General features: G+C 44.1%; 1 protein-coding gene across 2 annotated transcripts in view; it reads right to left on the bottom strand.

The window, feature by feature from the left end:
* Positions 1-254: 254 nt before the first annotated feature.
* Positions 255-27,683, bottom strand: part of RXRG (retinoid X receptor gamma) — a 44,388-nt gene continuing 16,959 nt past the window's right edge. The window contains exons 1-9 of one of the 2 annotated variants that reach the window (XM_015444737.3): positions 24,245-24,478; positions 19,352-19,496; positions 16,380-16,559; positions 10,270-10,430; positions 10,043-10,172; positions 8,901-9,033; positions 7,578-7,669; positions 6,160-6,265; positions 255-742 (exon numbers count right to left, since the gene is read on the bottom strand). In XM_015444737.3, the coding sequence (XP_015300223.1) occupies positions 595-742; positions 6,160-6,265; positions 7,578-7,669; positions 8,901-9,033; positions 10,043-10,172; positions 10,270-10,430; positions 16,380-16,559; positions 19,352-19,424 (1,023 nt within the window). In that variant the 5' untranslated portion in view covers positions 19,425-19,496; positions 24,245-24,478 and the 3' untranslated portion in view covers positions 255-594. Of the gene's footprint in view, positions 743-6,159; positions 6,266-7,577; positions 7,670-8,900; positions 9,034-10,042; positions 10,173-10,269; positions 10,431-16,379; positions 16,560-19,351; positions 19,497-24,244; positions 24,479-27,683 lie in introns of those variants that run through there. The other variant, XM_005539844.4, reaches the window with a different exon arrangement.

Genomic DNA, 27,683 nt, shown 5'->3' on the forward strand with positions numbered 1-27,683 from the left:
CTTTCTGTGCATTATTATTAGGAGAAAAACAAAAACAAACAAACAAAAAAACAAGTTAATTTTGAAAGACAGCATCTCTTCCCAGTCTCCCCAGAATGTGCCCCTGGGCAAAGCTTGCTGTGCAGCAAAGCCCAGCTTAGATTCAGGCATTATGCTCTGGGATTTATGGTCTCAGGACCCCAGCCTCTGATATCCCTTCTCCATGTCTGAGTCGACTTCCCTGTAGCACAATAACACACCCCATGCTCCGGCAGTGCCAATTTCACATATATTATTTTATTACTCATTTGTTTGCTTTCCAGGGCAAATGAAAAAATAATTTAAACCAATTGTATGTACAGAGGCTTGGTTAGTTTTCCCAAGAACTTCCAGTAAGTCCCACAGCCCTGTAGACAGCAAAGCGTATTACCTTTAACATCTATACAAAAGTCCACCTATAAAAGTCTCATGTGTAGAAAGGTTTTCTTTATTATAAGCATCACATTTTGGGACAGGAAGGGGGTCAGGGTGGGAGGTGGAGGAAAGTGTAGGGTGGGGGTCCACACACACCTGCCCGGGGATCATCCTGGGTGGGGAGGCTGTGGCTGGTAGGGCTCAGGTGATCTGCAGCGGGGTCTCCAACATCTCCATGAGGAAGGTGTCAATGGGGGTGTCCCCGATGAGCTTGAAGAAGAAGAGGTGCTCCAGACATTTCAAGCCAATGGAGCGCAGAGCTGGGAGGCGCAGCAGCAGCTTGGCAAACCTGCAGGAAAGCCAAGAAGCATCAGGAACAGGGATGGGCATGCACTGCACACCTGCACCTGCTGGCGGGAGGCTGTCCACTTGGTCTTCTCTACCAATCTGTGATAAAAGAGCTGGAAGGGGAGACAAGGGAATCACAGAATCTCTAAGCCTAGAGAGCTTCAGAAACAGGCTAGAGGGCTCGTCAGCCTTAAAGGCAGAAGTTGTAGCACATGACCCTTCCAGAATCTTGAATTCTGTAGCCATGTCCCAGGACTGCCCTCGGCTCCCCTCACTCACGGTGGGGCAGAGGAAGAACTAGATGACTGTGTCCACTCACGTTGCCAGCCATACTGGCTCCTCACAGTCTCTGTGTCCCTCGGGTACCTACACAGATCTGCTGAGGCACCTAGAGCCGAGCGTGAGGCACTGAATGTGCTCAGTCCATGGCGGCTGTCACCATTAGATGAACATGTTTGAGAACCTTACTCTAGCCATCATGCCATCAATTTGTTTCAGTTTCCAGCCCCCACAAAAAGTCTTTTTAAGAATGGGGTCTCACCATGTTGCTCAGGCTGGACCTGAGTACCTAGGTTCAAGCAGTCCTCTCGCCTCAGCTTCCTAAGTAGGTGAGACTACCGGCACATGCCTTGGGGTCCACAGTCACCAAATTTTTGTTGCCAATTTGCAACCAATTGTTACCAATTTTTTTTTTTTTTTTGAGACTGAGTTTCACTCTTGTTGCCCAGGCTGGAGTGCAACGGCCCAGTCTCAGCTCACTGCAACCTCTGCCTCCCAGGTTCAAGCAATTCTCCTGCCTCAGCCTCCCGAGTAGCTGCGAATACAGGCTCCCGCCACAATACCTGGCTAAATTTTTGTATTTTTAGTAGAGACGGGATTTTGCCATGTTGGCCAGGCTGGTCTCGAATTCCTGACCTCAGGTGATCCACGCACCTCAGCCTCCCAAAGTGCTGGGATTACAGGCGTGAGCCACTGTGCCCGGCCAATTGTTACCAATTTTTATGGTCAACTTCTTAGTCTGTGCTTACCCTTAAATTAGGAAAAGAGGAGATAGAAAATCATAGTCTCTGCCCCCGAGGAGTCTATGGTCTGTTTGGGGAGAGGATACATGCACACATGCATACACACTGACCCACACATTATCACACATACTCGCACATGCTTCACACCCATGTGCCCGCACACACATCCCCACCACTCACATACATGCACACTCACACTCTTACACTCTCACATTCCCTCACACACATGCATTCACACACACCCTCACACATACACATGCCCACTCATGTACACTTTCACATGACTTCACAACATGTGCATGCACACACACCTTCACACACTCTCATGCACACGCACCTTCACACACTCTCATGTATATACACCTTCACACATACTTCATGTGTTTGTACACACATCCACACACTCATATGCTCTTGCACTATATTCATGCACATTACACACAATACACATACTTACAAATGTGCACATACTTAATCTCACATATCTCATGCCTGTGGTCTCACATACGTACACATGCACACTCATATACACACATGTGCATGCATGCACTCACACATACACACATGCAAACACACTCCACACTCACACTCTAACATGTTCTTACAACATGCACACATGCACACACACACACCCTCACTCACTCATACACACCCTCACACACATTTTTTGATAACTGAAGACACTTGTGAGGTTCACAAAAGGGAGAAAGAACAGTGTGTGAAGGAATTCATCTCCCATCTGCATGTCCTTTCGGGCACCTCTTTCTGTGACATTTTTCACTCTGTCTGTGACATTGTGCCCTCTGTGCACAATGCAATGCCAGCTCATTTTTAATGTTATTAATACTACTCACAACTTCCAATAAAAACTATTATTTCTATTAATTCTACTCACAACTTCCAATAAAAAACTCAAGGACCAAAATCACATTAGTCACTATGGCCCTAAGTCAGAGATTTCTGGTTCCAGATGAATCTTTACTGAGTGTCACAGCATCATTTCATGAAAAAGTACAAATGAGAATTTCAATGTTCCTTGAAAATGTGTATATTTCTATACTCATGCCATATGACATTTTAAAGAAATGTAGCAATACAAGGAAAATAAAGTGGCACCATCGAAAAAAGTAGAAATTGCTTCCCTACATGGAAAAATTAAAGATCTATGCCAATGCCACACATTACTTCGAAAGCCTCCAGTGGTAAAGCCCCTGAAAGCATTTGAGTGGCATCACCATTCAGGAAAGAGGTCGTTAGACAATAAGGAGTCTGAACTCCTGGCTGTGCCTCTACCATTAAGCTTTACGGAAGTAGGCAAAGGAAACGGCTTCTCCATAAGTACAAAGTTAGACTGGGATTAACTCTAAAATTTTTTTTTAACTCTAAAAAGGCCAAGATTTTACAACATCCAAAATTCTAAGTATGCCATCGTACTGCCCTCTTTGTTGTGTGACCTGGATTTAGGAACTGAGATCAAATCTAATAGACGAATGTCCCAGCATTCCTTGCCCACAGGGTAGCAGCAAGGGGGATTTACGCCTTTGAAGGTGCCTGCTGTGCGTGCAAGAGAGTGTGTGTGTGAGTTCTGTGACCTGACTTTTGAGCTCTGCTTTCTGATCAGAGCGAAAGCAGAACGTGGCCCCTGTGACATGCACTTCTGAGACATCTCCACAGCGTGGCAGCACTCTCCCACTGAGAAATACGCCTCTACCTGGCTGTGCCAGGATCCCCTTCAACCAGGTTCTGCCGACCAGAGGTGACCAGCCCTCAGCACACCCACATGCCTGGCCAGTGACACCCCTGATATACTTGCTGAGCCAACTGTGAACACTTGATCAGGGCAGTCACCCTCAGTCCAAGCTGTTCTGGACAAACCCAGGAGACTATGCAATGGACCCATCCTCTGCTACCTCTCTGCAGTTCCAGGCTCTGCCCTAGTCCTGGCAACAAATGTTGGCCTCTCTCCCCAGTGTGTGGAGGCAGCCCAGCCCCCTACCAGCCGTCTTCCGGCAGAAGAGTCAAGTTCCAAAATTTTCAAAGTGATATGAATTAGAAACAACCCAAATGTCAATCACAGGGCAATGGCTAAATACATTAGGATATGGTCACACTGCAAAATATTACAAAACCCTTGAAAATGATAATTTGTAGTTGTCAATAATTGAATACAATTTCTAGAATGGCTAAGGGAAGAAAATAACACACAAAACTGTATAATTTCATATCTAGAAATGCATACAGGATATATATAATACATAATAGATATACGAAGATACACACAAGATATAATAGATACATGAGGATACTGGAAAGAAATATACCAAAATATTCACAATAAGTTCTTATTATCTGCTTTTTTTTTTTTTTTTTTTTTTTTTTTTGATGGAGTTTCGCTCTTGTCCTCCAGGCTGGAGTGCAATGGCACGATCTCGGCTCACCACAACTTCCGCCTCACCAGTTCAAGTGATTCTCCTGCCTCAACCTCCCAAGTAGCTGGGATTATAGGCGCATGCCACCACACCGAGCTAATTTTTGTATTATTAGTAGAGACGGGATTGCTACATGTTGGTCAGGCTGGTCTCGAACAACCGACCTCAGGTGATCCATCAGCCTCGGCCTACCAAAGTGCTGGGATTACAGGCGTGAGCCACTGCGTATTTTTAAAAAATATTTTTCTAATTTTTTTTTTTTAACCAAAGCATGCATTGCTTTTATAATTAGGAAAAAAAGTGAGTTGGAGTTTTTTGTTGGTTTTTAAAGAAAAACAGCAAGTCATAGAGCCAATTTCAGGAAAATGTATGACACTCATTATTTCTAATGCCCTGCACACAATATGTGCTCAAAAAACGAAAGATTTGATAGAAAGCATCCAGCTCAGGGCTTCAGTTAAGATGACTTGCTCAGGGCTCACACCTGACAGAGGCCAAGCCAATGCTGGCAGCCACGTCCTGACCCCTTGATCAGGGCTCTGTCAATCTCATCTATAGTGAACTGCTAGATTCACCAAAATCCAATCTTTTCTTCTCTTCCTTGGCATACAACAGGGTACATTCTCCAGCCTCCTTTGTGGCCAGCTGGGCCACGTGACTTGGAATCAGCCAATGAAAGTGAAGGAAAAGGTGAGGGCGCTCTAAGACCCAGGTCTGGCCCATATGGCCTCGCCTCTCTGCTCCTCCACCTCTTCCAGCTTCCATCATCTGGATGCAAAACACAGTATGGCTCTGGGTCATGGTGGAGACACAGGAAAAAAGGCGCCTTGGTCCCTGAGTGATGGCGTGCAAGACAACCAGCTCTCTGAACTGACTGCCCACCCGGATTTGAGAGCAAGCAATAGATGCTTGTGTTAAACTGGTGGCATCTGGTGGGTCTATTCAGCTTCATCTCACTAATAAACTAGGCCCTGCCTATTCATTGCACCAAAGGGCCAAAACCCACCTACTCGAATTCATCCACAGCCTCCAACACAAAACACAGCTCAGTCTCTTCTGGACAATTGCTAGATGTCGGCTTATGATCCAGGATAAACAGCTAAGTAGATATTAGACTTCACAGAGGAATAGAAATAATTAGTGAGCATTGGCAGCATGTAAAATTAATCCCTCAAACAAAATTAATGTCTTTAAGACAGTCTTTTCAGTTTCATTTCCAATTTCTACGAGATTTGAGGATCATGTTTTCTCATTTTAACTGGCATTAGCAGAGAGGGAAAACTCTTTGGCTTAGCTGTACTTTGGAAAAAACTTTTGAGAATATCTTTTAATAACTCAGAAATACCTATAGTGCTAGATGGCCTCAGAGATCTGCTAGACCGACATCCACCTTTCCAAATGAGGAGCCCAGACCCAGACCCAGCACCTTCCCAGATGCCACACACATGGCACCCTGGGGACCAGCAGCCATGCCTTCTGGCTACCAAAGCCTGTACTTCCTCCTGCATGGGGGTTTCTATGGGGGCAGACCAGAAAGCAATGCAGTCACACCTCAAACACAGGCTCTGTGAAATCACACGAACTGGGTTCACATCTCACCTCCACCACGTGCTAGCATTATGGTCTTCAGCAAGTTACTTAACATTTCTGAGGTTCTGTTTTTTGATAGAAATCGGAGATAATAATTCCCACATTTATTCATTTGTTTGCTATTCATCCTCCATTTAAAGATGTGTGCTATGTGTCAGGCACTGCTTTACCTGTGGAGGTTAGAGGAGTGAATGGTGAATAAGACAGATAAGGCCGCTATCACCATGGAATTAACATTTTTGTGGCTTTCAGCTTGTTATGAAGACTAAATAACATTTGAAAACACCTAAACTTTGCCTGCTGCACTTTAGGGGCTCAATAGTTGAAGAATGGGAGTAATTGCTGCTGTTACTGCCATTATGCCAGCACTCTCTCACCTGCCTGGCTGGTCTGGATACTTCTGCTTGGTGTAGGCCTCGAGGGTGGCATAAACCTTCTCTCGCAGAGTCTCCACCTCAGAGGGGTTGGACAGGCCCTTGGCATCTAAAAGAGATGACTGAGTTAGCCTTTGATTACACACCCTCCAGCAGAGGCTGTCCCCATTCCCTCTGGCCACCCTCCCTAGAGTTACTAGAGACACCCTGGATAGGGACAAGTGTGAAATAAACAAAGCTAGTCATTCGTTCCCCCTTGCTCTTCTTTCCGTGTCCAATTTACCCGAAAAACTCTTAGGGCAAAGATTTTAAACTCCATGAATAGGCAAATGTACCCACCACTGACTCTAAGGAGAAGAGCTTTATTTTATCCAGACTATTCTCGAAATATTACTTGCACACATTTACCGAGTGCCTACTATGTGCTAAGCATGGAATGAGTGATAAGATGGGACACAAAAGCTGAATTGGCACATGTCCTGCATTGATGAACTAACTGCCTAATTCTGGAGATAAAGCCTCTGCATGAATGATTACGTAATTCTGAAGGTTCCTCTTTCTTGACCACAGCAGTTTGCTGGAGCTGATCGCCTCCTTCTTGAAAGACTATTTTCCCTCGAGCCTCCAGGACACCACCCTTCTGATTCTCTCCTTATCTCACTGCCTGCTCCTTCTCAGGTTCCTTTGCTGGCTCTTCCTTTTCTCCCTGACCTCTAAATGTTGGCATGCCCCAGGGCTCAGTCCCCAGCCGTCTTCTCTGCTCTATCTTCCCAGATGATCTCACCCCAGTGTCATGGCCTTACACGGGCAGAGGCTGACAGCTCTCGGATGCACATGGCTTCTCCCATGAAGTCCAGGCTCATATGAGCAGTTGCTTCCTGGGAAGCCACTCTTGGATATCTACTACCCATCTCCTATTTTAATGTCCAAAGACAAGATCCTGATTCCTACCCACCCACTCTCAGAACTTGCTCCTCATGGAGTTTTCCCCTTCTCAGTGAAGAGAACTTCATTTTTCCCATTGTTCAGGAAAACAAAACTTTAAAAAACAAAAAACAAAAAAACAGAGAGTCATATTTAACTCCTTTCTTTCTTTCTCATTCTACATTCAATCCATCGGCAAATCACAGTGGCTTTCCCTAGAAATATATCTATAATCTGACCGCTTTTTACCACCCCCTTCACTGCCACCCTGGGCCACCATCATCTTTCATCTTCCCCACTTGCCCCAGGCATGTGCCTGCCACACCCATTCAAAACATTTTTCAAGATGGCTCTAGCTGACACTGTGAGCTCTCCTGGATTCCTGGCTCTGCCGTCTCTGTCTCAGCTGAGCTGGAGGACCAACAACATGGGAGCACTGGAGGCTGACAGTGGAGAGGGGTGAACACACACAACCCCTGGGGTCCAAGGGTGGTTACCTGGGTTAAAGAGCACAATGGCTCGCAGGCACCCCAGCTCCGACTTGTCCATCTGCATGTCTTTCATTTTGGAAACCAGCTCAGTTAGAACTCTGTTAACAGGAAACAAGAGGGTAATGAGAAAACCATGAGTAACAGGCGAAGAGTCAATAAAATGAATTCATCCAAAATGTGTATATGCCCACCCTGTTGTCAGACGATGTACCAGTTACGAGGGGTACAGAAATGTAAAAGATGCAACCACTCATTGCAAGGAGATTACAGTTTAACTAAAGAAACAGACATGAAAACAAGCAGCAGCACGATGCCCAGGAATATAACTGCCATGAGCAAAGTCCAAGTGGGCTCCAAAGAGGAAGCAATGAATGCAGGGAAACAGAAAGGCATCATGGATGTCTTGGAAATTAAAAACGCAACAGGCAAAGCAAGGTAAGGGGATTGCAGGTCTAGAAAAACACAGCAGAGGGCAGCATTCAGTGAACTGGTAGAAAGGTCCGGGCACCACAAAGAGGGACGAGTCATTCCAAACACCATGTTGGGCTCTACATGGAACATGTGGGAAAGGGCAGGGAGGTAGTAGAGACAGCTCAGTGGATGTGCACATGACCAAAGAAGACCATTTACAATGGAGGTGGAAAGGGGCCACGGGGCCCTGGCATCGGACAGAGAGATTAATTTCAACTTAATTCTCCTCTTTACCAGTTCTCCATCCTCTCACTCTCAAGTCATCAACTACTCATTTTATTCAACTCCTTGTCAGATGGCTTAATTTTCCTTTAGTATCATTTAAGGCACAGAACTTCTGTCAGGGTGTCCCTGCCTGACCAAGACGGATTTGCTCCTGCTGCAGGCCTCCTTCTGAGATCATCCAGAGCCCAGCATAAACAGTCCATCTTGCCTGGCTTCTTGAGGACAGATCCTGATCCCTTTCCCATCCTTGGCCCCTAGGATAAACAGTTCACCCTCTCCACCCACAACTTACTAGCTGATGTCAAGATCTGATCTCTCCCTGGGAAACCCAATGGGAGAACAGATTCTCCTATCTGCCTGGCAACTATGCTGGCCTCTGACTGGCTCCATCTTATTGTGATCTCAACCTTTCTTTTATTCTCTCCCTCATTCCCCAGGTTTATAGTTTCATGTGCCTAGTGGTCTCTGCATGGTCATGTGCAGCTAACTGGTCTGCCCATCCTTCCTCCCAGCACTACCCAGAGGTTCATACCCACATGAGAATTCATGTATACACACATGTGTACACACACACACACGTGTACACACACACACACATAATACACACAAATACTGGAAGCAGAAGAGAGACACCTGTCAAAGATGGAGCCGACCCCAGCACTATGGGCACTGCTCCGGTGGACATGTAAACCCGTGGCCAGAAGGATGCCATCCTGCACGGAAACTGAGCGGTGGGAGAAAGAGGCAATCAGCAATTCATTCCACCCTGCAAGGATAAAGAGGAGGTCTTGAGGGAAAACAGACCACATTCTTTCTTTATTTATAATCACCCAAGGCACGTACTATTATTCCACATAACACAAGCAGAATTGACAATCTAGGGAGGTTAAGAATTAGTTCAAGATGACACAGCTAATTAGTGAAGAAACAAAGGATAAGACTGGGGTCTCCTGACATGGCTCTGCACATCCCCCACTCTCTCTCAGATGCAACTCAGAATGACAGCTTGAGGACAATGATTCTATTTTTTTTAATCAGTCAACAAATGTGGATTGAACATTTAGCAGATAATGGTCACTATGTTAGCTTCCGTGGTGGATAAAGCTAATATACCTTGCAGTTTCTGCCCCCAGGACCTGATAACCTAGTTTTGTTTCTTTGGCATTGTCTAGTAACACCCAACACAGTCTGTAGCTTTCAGCTGACACTCAGTGAGTGTTCATTATCTAACAGGGATGAATGAGTGGACTGGTTCCCAATGCTCAGCCAATCTTCATGAAATTTCCCTGCTGGCTCAGTGACAAATAGGAGATATGGCATATGTCAGTGGCCTGCAAGTGTCCCAGAAATAGGAAGCAAGAGAAAATACAGTACATTGAGTCTTAAAATAGGAAGATCGTGGAACCCATCTAGTATAAGCTTGAGCAGACATCTTTGGCTTCTTTATCTCACCTATGAAATGGGAATATCTCTATTTGCCAATTTCATTACAATAATGAGGCACTGCTTCAAATTATCCTCAATAAAAATGATTTAATAGTCTTTTAAAAATGTATGCAAATTATAAAGCCATGGTAAAATTTGCATGGGAAGAGAGTCCCACTCCCTCATTAACAATGCTTCATTTGGGAATGAACAAACCTGCATAGGGTTATTTCATCATCAACATGGTACATAGCTTGGACATGTTGCAGCTCCATCAGGTTACTTTTTTTTAGGATCCTGGGAGCAATTTCAAAACTGTCCCAGGGAAAAAGGCAGCCAATATGCTTTACCTGCCCGAAGCAAAATGACCTGGTCCTCCAAGGTGAGGTCAGAGAAGTGGGGAATACGCTTGGCCCATTCAACGAGGGTGAAAAGCTGCTTGTCAGCAGCATGACATATGTTGGTAACAGGGTCATTTGTCTGAAAGAGGAACAAAGTACTGTGAGGGACAGGTCCCAGGACTCAAATACACCCCTTTCTCCCATTTCCAGTCCTACCCAAGAAATGGAGCACATACCGAGTTCTCCATGTTCATGTCACCATAGGATTCTGTCTTTGGTTCAACAGCAAGTTCAGCTTCTAGAATCCTCTCCACAGGCATGTCTTCATGACCACTACTGGCACATTCTGCCTCACTCTCGGCTCGCTCCCGGCTCCTCTGTCTTTCTTCTTGCACAGCTGACATGCAGCAGGACATGCAGAGGTTACCATAATGCCCAGGACTACAGTGGGAAAGTTTGTTACCCACCTAAGCCTCAATGTACTCATCTATGAAAGGGGATCCTGAATTGGGGATATTGTAATGTTGACAGATGAAACAAGGAAAGCAAAGCTGTTTGCTTACGCCTATGCAGAATGAGGGGTTCTTTAGTGCATATTCTTTCCAATGCATTATGGTGATCACACTAAGAAGTATGCATTTTAAGCTTTAATAAACTCTAATTATATCCTCTCTTTTAATGGGCCACCCTCTCCTTGCTATCCTTGCAGATCCCCACATTCTTGCTCTACCTGCTGCCTCTATAAAATTGTGAGCATGAAATAGTTAAGTAGCAAGCACATTACTTTAAAAACTCCCTCTGTCAGATCCTATGCATCATCCTTGGCATTCACGTCCCATTAGGTCTGCCCCTAGTGCACCAGCTTGAACACAACATCACCTGATCCGACTTGTCAGGGAAGATTTTCAGGGAGCCAGCTGTGGGTATTTAGTAAGTGAAGGGGTGGAGGGATGTCACCTAGATGACATTTCAGAATCAGTGGCTGATTTTGGAGGTGGGGGAGGGTACATAGGCAAAGGTGTAGGCTGGAATTATCTCAGCCTCTCCAAAGCTTAGGGTTTTCATCAAGGTTCAGGGCAACTCTCAGAATCCTCCATGTCGATACATTAGGATGGAAAGCAGACTGCTGCCCCCTCTAATTCTATGCTCTTCATCAGGAGAAAAGTCTCTGTTGGGTTAGTTTCCATCATCTAGACGGCTGTAGTTTCCATCTTATTCACAGCAGCAATAAACAGAATTCAATATTAGAACACATTTTTTACATCCCAAGAGTCAGGAAAATTATCCTTTAAGCAGGTGACTAGCTTGAAACTCCATGACAGCTACTCCACTAGCAGCTCCTATTTCTGTTTCTCTCCCTTCCTCCCCACAGTCCACTTGCAAGAGTGCCTCCTACTCTCTGAGGAGATAACAAGCCCCAGAGGCTGCAGAATGGACTGGAACCGCGATGCTGAACATCTCGTTTGTCATGCAAGCCATATCAGTCTTTCAGGATAGGTCAGAGAAGGGTATGACTGCAAAAACACAACTTACACTCCCAAGCTTAGTGGAGATGCGCCACAAAGCTTCAAGACAAGAATGGTACTGTGTGGTTGCGAGAGAGGCAAAGAGGGTAGAAAGAAGAAAAGGAACAAGGGAAAGAGACAACAAAACGGTGAGAAAAAGAGGAAACAGAAGGGAGAGAGAACAGAGAGGAGAAAATAGGGAAAAGAAGGGCAAAAAAACATGTGCCTTAAAGTCAAAGAAACCTTTTTCACATATAACTCTACCCCTTCCCTGCTAAGTGGCATTGGCCATATGACTGAGCCTGGTAAGCCCCAATTCCCTTATCTGTGAAGCAGGGATTAACTGAGATGGTTAAGGCTGGCACTTAGTTAAGGTTGGTACTCTTCGGTAGTTAACTGAAATAGTATCATAGGGATGGACGAAGCAATTATAAAAACTCAATACAAATAGTTATTTCCTCTTTGCCTTTGTGTCTTTTTACCCCCTTGGGCTCATCTCTCCATCTCCCTTTTTGGCCTCTTCCCCTCTCTCCTGTTGTTCTTCCTCTTTCTGTCTCATCCTTACTTGCTGCTCACTCTGTCAGCCTTCATTCACTGGCAATATGTAGAAACTATAATATGTATTTTTTATTATATTTGGATTTACTGGGAAATGTTGAATGCTTCTTGTATTAATTTTTTAAAGGTAGGTTATGAGCTTCTATTTGTCTTGACTTTAAAAGATGAGGGAAAGCAAACTAAGTTAAGTTTCATTCGTGGTCCTCAGTCAATGTCTTCTACAGATTTGTAACACTCAAGGAAAATAACCTTCAAGCTTCAAAGAAAATATCCTTGGTGTCAGGGCATTCGATTCTAATTCTAGTTTTGCCATTAACTGAGCAAACCCTTTGCTGTTCACTTTTCCTCTTTGTGCTTTAAATCTTCCTGTCATAAATGAGGAGTCATATATTGTTATTGGGGTGTAGCTTCTACATGTCAGACATTCTGAGCTACTATTACGACACACATCAGGGTACATCCAGGGAACCCTGGATGATCAAAAATAGAACCAAACTCCTGCCTTAGGAAAGGATTTTAACCATTCATCCAACATGTGTTTATTTTGCACTCATTACAATAGCCAACATTTATGAAGCTCTTTCTCTGTGTCAGGAATTGTGCTCAACATTTTAAATAGATTAAATTTCATTTAATCCTCACAATAACCCTCTGACATATTACGAGCCACAGAGAAACTGGTAACATATCTGAGGGCATGTGGTAGGCCATGGTGGAACCAGCACATACACCCACAATGGCTCCTCCTGGGCCCATCTCTAACCTCTCAATACTGCCACCAAAGTACTGGGCTAGGTCTAGTAATAAAGACCACACAGGGCTCACGAGGATGTCAATGCTGCCCACGAACAGCCTCAAAGGTAATCCATTCTCCAGTCTTAAAACTACATGTATATGATGAGAAATCATGGAAATAGACATTCCAGAATTCCTGAGGTGGCCCGTGAATCAGAGGGTCCCAGTCCTATACAGGGTCTGCCATGTGCTTGCTGTGTGAGCTTGTGTGGGTCCCTAGGCTCTCTGAACCTCTGATTTGTCCTTCAGGAAATGGACGTGTTACATTAGAGAATAGAAAATGTCCACTCTGGCTTTAACATTATGTATCCTAAAAGGGCAACAGGTCCTGGCCCCTGGTCCCAGGCAGGTAAACTCTGTGCCCACCCCAATTCCATCTCTTTATCTGTGTGATTTCCATGGTCTCTCTGTTATCTGCTCCAGGATGTTATTATTCTTGTCCTCAAGAAAGTGTCCAAACGGAACCCCAAATTCTATAAATCAAGACCAGAAATGATGGCGGTGAAGGACAGGCTATCCAGTAGCCTTTTGAATGTGGCCCCTTATATAGCAAGAGGAGGAACTAATTCACCTCTTTGCCTTCTCTTTGTCAGGGTAAATGGTGCCAATCTCTTTAGAAAGTTCCCTAACAGCTCATTTTCCTCTCCTAATTTTTACTACTCAGCTTTTCACTATTCTTTCTGTTTCTCCACAGTCTTTTAAAAAATGCAGAAGCAAAAACTGGGTCCAATTTTCTATTAAAGTACCCAAGCCATACAAGAAGGAGTGCCCAGTCTCTTACAGTTCACATGTCCCTGTTTTCCTTCCTTTTTAAAAAACAGTTAACAAACCACATTTCCCAACATTTCACCTATTGACCACTCGGTCCCTAACTGAGCTGGAGATATTCAGCCTGCGTTTCCAGAAATGGATTAGACTAACTCTAGAGAAATAGAAATGATGGTTTCTCTGACTAAGACCATTCACTTTCTTTTCATTCAATATCATGTGCTTGATGAAAACTTATTTTTCCAAGTCAACTGGAAACTTACCTCAAGTGTTTTAGGAGGAAAAAATGACCCTGCGGCCACTGGGCTCTTGTTAATGGGAGAAATACTTGTAGTCATTAGTTTCATTTTGATAATCATGGTGGGGGAAGCTCCAAGAAGTATCAGTTCTATCTTGGTGGAAAAAAAGATGTTCTTCACCAGCAGGTATTTCATATCGTATGTTCCAATCTGTAACATCATTGATCCCACTGCCACAGCAAGTATGACGTAAGCACAGAGTAGGCACTCAGCTAATACTCAATGAATAAATGAATGAGTCATTTTTAGGAGCTCCTGCACTTCTAAAACTTCTGATTTCAGCATTCAGTTTAAACTGTTCATTCAACAATTTATTAAATGGCTACAGTGTATTGATTACTGGTGATAAAGCAGCGGGGGAGAAAAAATCAGACAAAGCCCCCACCTTCGTGGATACAGACAGTAAACAAGGTAAGTACAAGTGTTAGATAGTGATAAGTGGTGTGTAAAAGACACAAGGAAGGGTTGGCGGTGGCTGGTGCAATTTTAGATGGTATAGCCAGGCAAGGCTTTACCAAGAAAGTGAGAATTGAGTAAAGATCCAAAGGATGAGAAGAAGTGAGCCATGCAGATACTTGAAAAAAAAAAAAAATCATTCTAGACAGACGGCAAGTGCAAAGGCCCTGAGGTGGGCACATCTCTGAAATATTTGAGGAGCACCAAAAAGACCAGGATAGCTGAGGCTGGGAGACAACAAGGCATCCAGACCACATACAACCTTAAGTCGTGACAGAGATTTTTGCCTTTTTGTCTGGGTGAGAAGGAAAGACACTGGAGGATTTTGGTGAAGGAATACCTTGACCCAATCTACTTGTTCAAAGCCTCGCTCTGGTTACTGTGCTAAGAAGAGACTGTAGGAGGTGGAAAGAGGGAGATGTCTTAGGATGCTATGTAGATCACTGCAAAAGATATGGGTAGCTTGGATTGAGGGTTTAGTGGTAAAAGTAGTGAGACATGGAAAGATTCTGGACATATTTTGAGGAAGAGACAAGATTTCCTCACCCACTACATGTGGTGTGTGAAAAAAAGAGGGGAGTCAATGGTTTTTGTTCTGAGCAACTGGAAAATAAGTGGCCATTTCCTGAAAGGGGAAGACTGTGTGAGGAACAGGCTGGGGTGTGAGGCAGATTATCAGGAGCTAAGATTTGGGTCTCTCACTTTTGAGGTTGCCGTTAGATGTCACGGCGAGGGCTGTCCTCAGTTCCTTCACAACCTGGTAGGGAAGGAGACACAGACTAGCACCGATCTGAGAGTCAGAGACCTGGGGTCAATTCGTTGCCTGCCTTTGGCACCTCAGAAAACTCCGTTCACCTCTCTGAGCCTGTTTTCTCATCTGGCGGATGGTTACAGTTGATTAGGTCACCCTGTAAGGCCACCTCTAGCATTTTGACATGTTAAGATTCCAATAATTTGTTTGCTTGTGGGTGACATTCATTTTAGCAGGGACACAAAGAACCCCTCTTCACTGACCCTTTCAGTAAGATGCCCTCTCCTCACAGAAAAGAAGTTCCTCAAGAATGAGGAGCATGCTGGGCCTAACTGACTGAACTCCTTGTTCTTATTTCCTAAAGAAAGGCAGGACCTTCTTACTCTAAAATCTATTAAATTCACCACTATCCCCATGTCCCTGCTTGAGCTCGCTAGTTAATTAACTGCCCACTTCAATTTATCTGTGCTACTTAATGGAAACACTTTTCCATCTACTAATGGAACAGAAAGCACCTTCTGAGGTATTTTCTCTGATACTAGAATACCCAGCTAAACCACACTAAAAATTAAAAGATGTGATGTTTTCAACACACAATGGTGGTCTCTCTGAATGGGAAGGCCAGGCCTATCAAACCTGTGTAATGCCAGTAATGCCAAAAGATGATGGAATATACCAATATCAAAGGATTGATAGAAGACCCGGGTAAAAAAAGCTCAGTGAGTGAAATCAAACCTGCAGTTTTCCCTAGAGAGAGACCTAGGATTAAGGGAGAAAAATCACCTCCACCCTGAAGGTCAGTCTGACGATCCATCGGTAGAACAGAGCATGAGGACCCTGAAACCTTGGCTCTGAGACTTGCTGCCTGGTTATTGGAAGAAAAAAGGAGATGGTCCAGTTTGGGGATCACCATCTGGGCTCCAGAAGAGGATGGGTAAAGTGGAGGAGGAAGACGCCTCTTGCCCTCTCTTCTCTGGAGAGACACATCTCCTAGGACAAGGCACATTCAATTGCAATACACGAGAAGTCATGGTACCCAAAGTTATCCTAACCCCCAATCAGACTTCTCTTGAGAGCCCTGTGGGGAAGAAGTTTGAAGGGGAAATTAGGATGACTTTGGGCACCATGACTTCTCGTGTATTATGGTTGAATGTCCCCTTGCCCTAGGAAATGCCTCTCTCCAGAGACGAGTATTAGAATTGAATGTGTCTCACCTTCCCTCTTCATGCCCATGACAAGGCACTTCTGATAGCGACAGTACTGGCAGCGGTTGCGCTGGCGCTTGTCAATGAGGCAGTCTTTATTATCCCGACACGTGTAGATGAGATCCTTCCTTATCGTCCTCTTGAAGAACCCTTTGCAGCCTTCACAACTGTACACCCCATAGTGCTTTCCTGGTTACAAGAAAAGAACATTCCATAGATTGTTCTTGTGTTTATTTGGATCTTTCATTCAAAAGAACCTCTTGGTTCTTCCCCAGAGAAACAGGCACATCACTTGGGCACTGGGACAGAAAGCAAATAATAACTAGCAGAGAATGCAGGCTTAATCACAGGAACTAAACTCAGACAGAGCAAATACACCTTTCCTTGTCTCTTTCCTCTGCATTGCTAATTCCAGATAGAATTATTAGAAAATTCCTAAAGCTAAGGCTTTCTTTACATTTATTTTATGAAGGTAACTCTTGGGTTTAGTTAAGCAAATGTTCTGCTTCCATTCAAAATATTAGTGTAAATAATAAATAAAAATATATATGCTTGTCACATATTACCTAGCAGGAAAAGAATCCCAGCTTAACTAATATTTCCTATAATTGAGACCCAAGTTCTTAGGAAACCCATTTAAATTTATTATCCTTTACCATAAACTATGAACAGAATTCTGAGTTATGAATTTTTAAGTGCTATTGCCTGTTGAGGAAATTAATTGCTATTTGATCTTTATTTCATCATGTGACAACCAAGCTATGACACAAAGATCTGATAGAAGCTGATTTTGCAGCCAGGCATGGTGGCTCATGCCTGTAATCCCAGACTTTGGGAGGCCAAGACAGGCAGATCACTTGAGGTCAGGAGTTTTGAGACCAGCCTGGCTAACATGGTAAAACCTCATCTCTATCAAAAAAAAAATATTTTTATATATGTGTGTGTGTGTGTGTATGTATGTATGTGTGTATATACATATATATATATACACACACACACATACACACACACATATATATATATATACACAAAAATTAGCCTGCCATGGTGGCGCATGCCTGTGGTCTCAGCTACTCCAGAGGCTGAGGTATGAGAATCACTTCAACCCGGGAGGCGGAGGTTACAGTGAGCCAAGATCATGCCCCTGCACTCCAGCCTGAGTGACAGAGCGAGACCCTGTCTCCAAAAAAAAAAAAAAAGATGATTTTGCTTAATCCAGACTAATTTGTTGCGTATTTTACTGCCCTTATTACCTGCTCCACACATGCGTTTTACTGCCCTTATTACCTGCTCCACACATGCGGTTTTCAATTACCCCAAGCAGGGGCAGCTAATTTGTGTCAGGAGGGCCACCAAGCCCATCCTCACACAGGCATCATGAATCAATCACAATCCTTTTTCTAGGTAAAAGTCTTCTCAATACTATGCACCAGGCATTATGCTTGATTGATTGAAATTACGGAACTTCAAAAATATAAGGAAACAAATCATTCAAAACATATTTATGTCTGATTCTTGAATGTAATGTGATCTCACTGAGCTGCAGAAGTGACATGACTTTCTAATTCTGTTTTACTTAGGTTTCCAGCACCTCAGGAGCTTACAGTTCAGAGGAAGCCACTCTAAGATGAAATGATGGTTAGAGATAGCCTGCCTGAAGAAAAGCCAATCTGTGCCTCATTAGTTGACCATACTACAGGCCGGCTTTTCACAATGCTGAACTCACAGTAATGATAAATACGGCATTTTATCTTGGGCCCAGAAAACCCAGTGCTCTCAGCTCTGAAATATTTGTCTTAGAGAAATATGGGACCAATTTTTCAACTGTGTGACATAGTCACTCCTATGGCTTTTCAATATTTAAATGAACCTCATAGACTTTCAACTAGAATAAGCATAGCAGAGTAAACACTCTGTCGGACTGTGGCTGGTGTGCTGTTATGGCAATGGCCAAGTCTGCATGATTTGGGAAGTATTTTCTGAGAGCAAGAAAACATCAGTCATTCAGCTAGGTAAGTTCTAGGTGCCTGGAACTTCCAACGGAGTGACATTCTGTAGTGACTTTGGTGACCTTAAGAGGATAAGGAAATATTCAGTTAGCCATCATGGACAGCTATAGAAAAGAAAATAACCTCCTCCTCTTATTATTCTTCAAATAATCAAATCAGAGATTCAGATGTGTTCAAAATTGGTGGGGACGGAAATATGGAGCAGGAAGAATGGAGAGGAAAGAAGCAAGGAAAGAAATAACTGAGAAAAGGAGAAGAGAATCAAAGATAAGTTGGTGAAAACACATTTATTCCTGCCTATAAAAACATATTGAAAACCTAGAATGTTATAGCAGGAGATATGCTAAAATATTAAAGGGTTTATCTTTCTTGGGGACTTTATGGGTAATTTTTTTACTTTTTCTTTAGAGTTTTCTAGTTTGTTCAAATCCTCTACATTAGGACATTATTTTTACAATTGCTTATTTGGGAGGGATTTTTCTTAATACCTTTTTTTTTTTTTTTTTTTTTTTTTTTCAGACGAGGTCTCATTCTGTGGCCCAGGCTGGAGTAGCGTGATCACGGCTCACTGCAGGCTTGACTTCCCAGGCTCAAGCCATCCTCCCACCTCAGCCTCCCAAGTAGCTGGGACTACACCAAAGCACTGAGATTATAGGTGTGAGCCACCACACCCGGCAGAAATACTTGATAATCACAACAGCTTCTGTCGCGCAGATACATGTGTAATAGTGTGACTCCAGAGAAGGGTTTCTGAAATGCTTCCTGTAAATCTCATCCTCAAAAAATAAAGCCATACTTTAAATTCATCAGAACGGCAACCTATGAACCCAGTGACAGAAATGTACAGGCGGGTCCCCAGTTAGCCCATCCTAAAGGGCCATTTTCCTTTCATTGGGTACAAAGTATCCAGGCAGGCAGTGAGCAACCCCTTTTCTGTGGCACTTTTCGGGGGCTGTCTGCTTCTGCATGTACCTGAGGATCTGTCTCCACAGATGGCACAGATGTGTTTAACCAGAGATCCGGGGCTGGTGGATGGGTAGTTCATGTTTCCAATCCCAGGAAGCCCTGGTAAGGGCTTGATGTCCTCTGAACTGCTGACGCTGTTGACCACATTTAGCTGCAAGAGAAAAAAATACTGTAAAGCACAGAGCCAGAGTAAACTCAATCCCCAAGGCCTAAGGCAACGAGGGCACACTCAAGAAAAAACAAGTTCTATTTCAAGAAACAGTTTCCAAGTACAGAGTATTTGAAACTGGCTATCTGTGAGATGAACTTAAGGGAGGGGTAAAAGTGCCATAGGAGGAACAAAATTATTTCTAGAAGCCAAAACCTAAACCAAAAATCACAACACATCTCCATTAGAGTCTCTCTGCTTTCATTCATTTTACTTATATGTTTTATTTGAGCTAGAAATCCATGCCAAATTACACACCCAGGACAATGTCAACTGTGTATTTTTAAATTTTTATCAGCTATTGACTGCCTATTCAGCCATGCTGCAAGAGGAGCTATGGCCTTCAGGCTAAAGACTTACACTCTAAGAGAGCCAAGCAAAACAACGCAAATTCATTCATTAGTCAATCAACAGACATTCCCTGGGCACTCAGCATGCCAGACACTGTGCCAGGCTCTGGAGTACAAAGGCAAAGAAAAATACACACCCAGAAGGAGTTCACAGTAAAATGAAAAAGGACATGTGTAGTGGTCATCTCTGCAAGCACACTGAAGATGCTAACTCAAATACATCCCTTATTTTAAGTGAATATCAGTTCCCCACCACCATCCCTGTAGCTCCCAGTGTTCTTGGGAAGATTCCTAAGAAACTGCAGCTAAGTGTCTTGTATTCACCAAAGAAAGCAAGTTGAATAAATTTGAGCCAGTCATCCCATCAGTGATAGAAACCCAGAAGGTATATCTCTCATTCCTCAAAAATGTACAATGTCATCAAGGAGTCAGAACATGCACCAAAAAAATAAGAACACTTACAAGCAAGTCCAAATGAAGGTGGCGCAGGATATGCATGTGTGTAAGTGTCCAATAGAGGTAAACGTTTAGGGGTTAGGAACCACTGACTTTCCATAGTTTGTCTGAATTTTGAATCATATTGCCTAACCAGAGTGACAATAATTCTCAAACTGAATCAAAGTACGATTTTCCTCTCTATTCAAGGCCTTTGGGACAGAAAAAAGGTTCAATAAAACAGAAACTACAATAGAGCCTAAGCTAGGTTCCTTCTAAATTCACTAGCTTTTTCAATTCACTAAGCAAATATTTAGTGAGCGCAGGAGGCAAACAGAGGCTCTCAGTTAACGTTATGAGGGATACAAAAAATAAAAGACACAGCCTTTGGTGCTTTGTTTTGAAATCAACATGACTATTAATTTTTTAAACTTAATTTGCACAATAAATGACAACACATAAGTGATAGAAGAATTCTCTCTCTTCTTGCACCGCCCCTTTTTTTATACAAGGCTATGAGAAGACATGTGGAGCTTGTAACCAGCATTTTGCTTTGTTTTCATGTAGCACACTTGTTTTCAATCCTGGGGGCTTTGAAAAAAACATGGACCCCATGTCTTGAGATTCTGATTCCATGAGTCTGAGAGGTAGGGCCTTGCCTCTGGCATTTCTTTCTTTTTCTTTATTTATTTATTTATTTTTTTCCTTTTTTTGAGACAGAGTTTCACTCTGTTGCCCAGGTTGGAGTACAGTGGCGCCATCTCGGCTCACTGCAAACTCCACCTCCCTGGTTCAAGCAATTCCTCTGCCTCAGCCTCCCAAGTAACTGGGATTACAGGTGCCTGCCACCACACCTGGCTAATTTTTCTTGTATTTTTAGTAGAGACAGGGTTTCACCATGTTGGCCAGACTGGTCTCGAACTCCTGACTTCAGGCAATCTGCCCGCCTTGGCCTTCCAAAGTGCTGGGATTACAGGGGAGAGCCACCGCACATGGCCGGCTCTGGCATTTCTTAATTTCACCAGATGACATTAATGTGCATCCAGGGTTAAGAACCACTGCTGTAGCATGACTTCTAGGCAATAACTTTCCTCAAGTGCCTCAAAGAAACAGAGATTAGCACTTGGATCTGACTCATGAAATGGAAGAACTTTAGGTCAGATGAGCCCACAGAGAGAGCCCTCTAGCTGACCATGGCTCTGTCCCCAAGTCCTCAGATGGACAAGAAAAGTCATGGGAATAAGGAAGATCTATCACCTGAGGCTCAAGGGGACCTCACCCTTCCTTCTCCTCCTACCCCCAACTCCAGCAGGGCCAGTTCCATAACCACCAGCCTGCAGCAACCACAGAGCGTAATGATTGCCATTGCTACCATCTGTGGAAAGCTTGCTCACTGCTGATTAATTATGTTAATCCTCACAACAACCCTAAGAGGTCTTCCTATTTACAGATAAGCACATGAGCCTTAAAGTGGGTTTATTCATTTGTTTATTCAGGAACAATATGGAGATCCAAAACGGAGTGAGATGCAGGCACTGCCTCAAGGAACTGGCCATTAATGAGATTAAAAGTCAGTTTGGATCATTTAAGAAGGAAAGATCACACGCTGTTGAGATCAGGGAAGGCTTTATGAAGGAAGTGGCATTTGAGCTGGGATGTGACAGCCTTCAAGAATGGATAGGATTTGGATGAGCTAGTGATGGGCAGAAGGCTTTGAGAGCAGCGGCCTAGAGGGAATCCCAGGTGTTTGTGGAGCAAACATGTCCAGTGGATAGATGGGAGATAATGCTGAGAAGTGGGCTATGACAGAGCCTAGAAGCTGAATTGTCTGGCTAGGAGAATGGATTTAGTTTGGGAAGCAATAAGCAGCCACTAGAGAGTTGGAGCAGAGAAATAATTACATGAAACTATCTCAATAATATAGTAAAAGAGGTAGAGCATGAGGAAAGATTGAAGGAGACATCCGAGGCTATTGCACCTTCCCAGATACCAGGTTAGGTACCTTACCAGGTCTGACTGCTTGGAGCCAGAACCCCAGGATCCTGGATCCTAGATCATCATTCCCCATTCACCACATTGTCTGCCTTGGGTGACAGGCGATCCTCAATCCTCACCTTCCCTAGCAGCATCCTTCCCCACCTCCTTGGCCAGGAGCCCCTGAAGGAGCAGACTTGCTTTGGGGCACTTTCTCCCCAGTCTGAGCCAGCAGTCCCTCTCCAACACTCCTCCTCTTCATGAGTGGATAGTGGCAGGGGGGGCAGTGAGACAGGTGGGTTGATATTTTCTCTGCCCATCTCTCTGGCTGGCTTGGGGTTTGTTTTGGGCTCAGAGCAATGGCAGATGAGATCAAAGGCAGCCATCAGAGCATAAACCCATTAGCTGCCTGGTCCCCAAGTCCCCCAATCCCGGCTGTCTTGTTCCATTAGAAACAGTCTACTGAAATAAGCACTTTAGAGCTGGGATTCACCAGGCAACTCCTATCTGCTCCTGCACGCAAGCCGGCTGCTCCCTGAGAACAGAAAAGAAACATACTTGTCTGCCGGATTGTCTTCCCTTTTGCAGACTCAGCCAGGAACCAATTCATTCTGCATGCTTCTGGAGCCATCCTTGAACATTGAGTCCTGCATTTCTGAGTTGTGTTCAGCCCAAATCCTTCCACCAAAGGTTAGGCTGCAGGCAGGCGCTCCTGTTACAGGGAGCAGAACCCTTATAGTCGCACAGCCTTAATTTAGTTAGGGCCTTCATCATGAGGAGTAATAAGCCTGAACCTCCAACATGGGTTTGGCCTAAACCTGCCACTTCCTAATCAGGTCACTTCACTTAGCAAAGACTCTATTTCCCCATTTCTAGGTAAGTGTGTGTGTCGCTGGGGGGCTTCAAGTCTTTTGTCCCTGGCTCAACCAGATCTGTTTTTATCTTATGTGTATATTGGGCTTCCAAATATGCTTTCATCCGAAGAAGACTTGATGACTTAATTTTTTTAAATCATCAGATGAGATGAACTTTAAGGTCTATTCCAGCTCTAACATTTGCAATTTTTATTTATTTTCTATAAAAATGCAAACAGACTTAAGAGGATAATAATTCAGTTATCAATGAATACCTAAGCAGAAATTAGCAGTGATAGAGCCCAGGTCAGGCTGCAGAGTTCAGGAAGGGAGAAAAAGACAGGAGTATCGCAAAGATCTGTGAGGCCCGTTCTGGAGTCCAGCCAGCAGACATCATGCTGACAAAGATGCAGTATCAAACACATACACACACGCATGCAAACACACTCAGAAAAATGTTTCCTATATCACATTATCTAAAAAGTACATCAATATCTTCCCAATTATATATTGATGTCTTTAGAAACTGCATCACTCCACTTAGATGCTCCCCAGGGCAGGGATTGAATCTCATACACATTTTTGGTATCTCCAATGCCCAGTACTGGGCCTGGTTCAATAAATGCTTGTTGAAATGAACTTCTCTAGAACCTTTCAGAAACACCGGACACCTGAATGACCTAAGTATATAATACTATCACCTGGGAATAATCCTAATAATACCAACTTACGGCTATAGAGCACTGCACATGTGGAGAAGTGATTTTTAAATCCACATCTTCTTTGACAGGCCTAAAAAGATCCCTGTAGGGTAATCAGGGCAAGTATTTGTCACTCCACGATAAAGAAAAGGAAACTGAAACAGAAACAAGTTAAAGTGGTTTGCAAAAGATTACACAATTTCTGCCTTCATCGTACCAGTTCCGATCTCTTTACTCCTTAAGCTCAAAAAATCCAACAACTGCAAAAACAGAAGCACAAACAACGAAATGACAGAGCACAGAGTAGGACACTGGCCCTGCCTTCTGCTCCCACCCCTAGACAGTTCCTCCTCCCTGCACCCCCAAATCGTACTTACGCGAGACCCAGGTCACAGAACAAACATGCTTCCATCATGAATCCCTCTCAGACCAGTCCTGGGTGAGGAAGGCAGGATGCATAGGAATAATCTACCCAGACAATCCAGAGTCCAGCTCACTGTAGCTAACACCAGGGCCTTTTGTCCAGTGTCATCTCGTTAACTGGGCAAAGCTTTGCTGCAGTGTGGTTCCGGAGTCCAAGCCCAGAACACTGCTCAGGGTCTCAGGCTGCTGAGATTCCCCAGCACTTAGCAAGCTTAATATAGCTCCCCACAGCCAAACTTGGCCTTGGCCTCTGCACACAGCCCAGTTGGCCAGGACCAAAGCTTCCATCTGACCTTTCAACCCCAATCCCTCTGTACAGACATATGGTCCAGGAATAGCGGCCCTGCTACTCACACAGCTCTGAAGATGAATTGACTGGCCCAATCAAACTTGAGTGTGGTGGCTAAAAGTGGCCTCAGAGGGATGGTGCCTTGCCCGATTCCTACCCACAGGATCTGTCTACCACCTCACCCTATTTTATTTCTTTTTAGATATTATGATTTTTATTTGAAACTATCTTGTTTATTCCTTAGGATTTTGTGTGTCCTGCCTGCTATTTTGTAGTTGCCATGAGAGTAAAGACCTTGGCCACCTTATTCCATGCTTATCCCTAAAACCTAGGACAATATCAATTAGTACCTGATGCACAGTAGGTCCACATAAATAGTTATTGGGATGAATGTCAATGCCCTTTGCAAAACTGTACTTTCATCCCAAAACTTCAATGTACTTTCTGTCTCTAACTACCAGATTTTACTCGCCTTCCTGGACTCTGTTCACAGGAAAGAAAGGGAATAAACAAACCTCATACATTCTGAAGCATAGGGTATCAATGGCCCTGCTGATTACGGTGGCTGTGGGTGGTATAAATACATGTAAACCCCCACTGCTTCTTCACCCCCACTCCTCCGAGCAGTTTTATACTCTCACTGGGGTCAAGGAATATATATTGAGCAGTTTATAGGTCCTTCTCTTTGCTCCTTTCAGGTCTGCCCCTGCGTCTATGACAGCACACAGGCAGCACCGAAGTGCAATGGGTCTGCATAATGTGGCCACCTCTCCCACAAGATTCCCCGGGAGCACTGATTATCCATCTTTTAATCCTTGGCAGCCAACAGGAAGATCTTGGGGTCACTGTGCAAGTCAGCATATATCACAGCATTAGGAAAATGCAGGATCGTGAACACAGGGTTGCAGGCCAGGGGACAGGTTCTCATTTTGGCTCTGTTTTTGACTGGCTGTGTGAGGCCGGACAAGTCACTTGGGCTCCCCAAGTCTTGCTACTTCATTTGTGGAATAAAGGGTTTGGACAGAATGAGTGATCCTCATTTGAGCAGGAGTGGGGCAGTTAGGATCCCTGTGGGGCTTTTGTTACCTGCACAAGGGCCAAAATATGGGATGAGGGAGAAATGTGTACTCTGAAAAATGTCCTAAAGGTGAGAACCATAAGATTAGAAACTGGGGTGAAGATGACTGGCCAAATTAGACCCAAGTACGTAGTTTATTTGGCCTGAAGAATGCATTAAAAGTCTGTGAATTTGAACAGCTTTGAGGGAGCAGGGCAGTTCTCCACAGTCCACACCCGCCCCATTGACTTACACACCCCTCATTCACTCACCTGTGTTACCTGACTGGCCCCAGCTCCTGGAATCCCTACACTAGCTTATCTCTAAGGCAGTTTCCTAATTATCTCATCCATGGAGCAATACATTTTTGAAGTCCTTACTGGCTCTATGCCATAACTCCACAAGAATTTGCTTTCAGACGCCTAGAATATGAGGTATCTCAGAGGAGACTCCAGGTGTGGTTACTGAAGTTCTCTCTGGAGTAGCAGAAAATGCTGACATAAAAGGAGCCCTGCCTCCTCTTCAAAACCATATTCGAAGGAGGCTTTGGGACTGCGTTAGTCAGTGATCTCCAAAGAAACAGAATCTATAGGAGGCGTGTGTGTGTGTGTGTGTGTGTGTGTGTGTATGTATTTTAAATTTCATTATAAGCAATTGTCTCACATGATTTTGGAGGCTGATAAGTCCCAAGATCCACAGGGTGAGTCAGCAAGCTGGAGACCCAAAAAAGCTCATGGCACACTCCAAAGGCCAGCAGGCTTGAGACCCAGGAAGAGCAAATGCTTCAGTTCAAGTTCAGAGACAGGAAAAAAATGATGTCACAGTTCAAAGGTCATAGGCAGGAAAGTTCTCTCTTACTCAGAGGAGGGTGAGCTTTTTTGTTCTATTCAGATCTTCAACTAATTGGATGATGCCCACTCACATTAGAGAAGGCAAACTCCTTTACTCAGTCTACCTATTTAAATGTTCATCTCATCCAAAAGCACCCTCTCAGAAACACCCAGAACAATGTTTAACCAAATATGAGGGCATCCTATGGCACAGTCAAGTTGACACGTAAAGGACCTGCCAGTTCTGCCTCTAGGTGTGCTGGTAGTTGGGGCAGCAGGAACCCTGGCTATTATACAGGAAGAGAAGAAGGTATGGCAGATGGGATTATTGTTCTTAATACTTCACTCCTTTTCATTCTTCATATTCTTTGCATCGTGTCTCTGCAGTACCTCCCAGTAGTATAGACACAGCCTTCTTCCTTGTCCCATCAATGTTGGAATCTGTCATATTTTGTTTTGCTTGGTTTTGTTCTTTTGAAATGGAGTCTCACTCTGTTGCCCAGGCTGAAGTGCAGTGGTGCAGTGGCACGATCTCGGCTCACTGCAACCTCCGCCTCCCAGGTTCAAGCTATTCCCCTGCCTCAGCCTCCCGAGTAGCTGGGATTACAGGCGTCTGCCACCATGCCCGGCTAATTTTTTGTATTTTTAGAATACAAAATACTTTATTAGCCAGGTTGGTCTTGACCTCCTGACCTCGTGATCCACCCACCTCGGCCTCTCAAAGTGCTGGAATTACAGGCATGAGCCACCGTCCCTGGCCTGAATCAGTCATTTGGTTTTCTTACGCTGATGGAATATCAGTGGGCATGATTTGAGCAGAGACTTCACTGTGCTTTCTGGGTTGGGTTTGGACTTTCACATTTCTATGACACACCATGAGAAAAGCATGCCCCAGGTAGCTGCTGCTCCTACTGAAACCTGAGTGGGCTATAGCTGAGCCCACTCACTCACCATCTGAAGCAGAGCCATCTGTCCTAGTCTAAGGTAGACATATGAGTGAGAAGATAAGTGTTTGGGAATTTTTTGTTATGCAGCATTATTGCAGCAATAGCCAACCATTACAAGAGGGGAAGGATGATGACCTTAGTGTGGTATTGCTAGAAGGAAGTAAAGACATCTGGTCATCCTATAGGCTCTGCAGAGTAGCAACCTACCATGTACCATGCAAATACCTCTTCTCCTCCATCATAGCAGAAGGTACTCGAAATTAAGGTAAA

The sequence above is a fragment of the Macaca fascicularis genome, chromosome 1, assembly GCF_037993035.2.
Source record: "Macaca fascicularis isolate 582-1 chromosome 1, T2T-MFA8v1.1".
Lineage (NCBI taxonomy): Eukaryota > Metazoa > Chordata > Mammalia > Primates > Cercopithecidae > Macaca > Macaca fascicularis.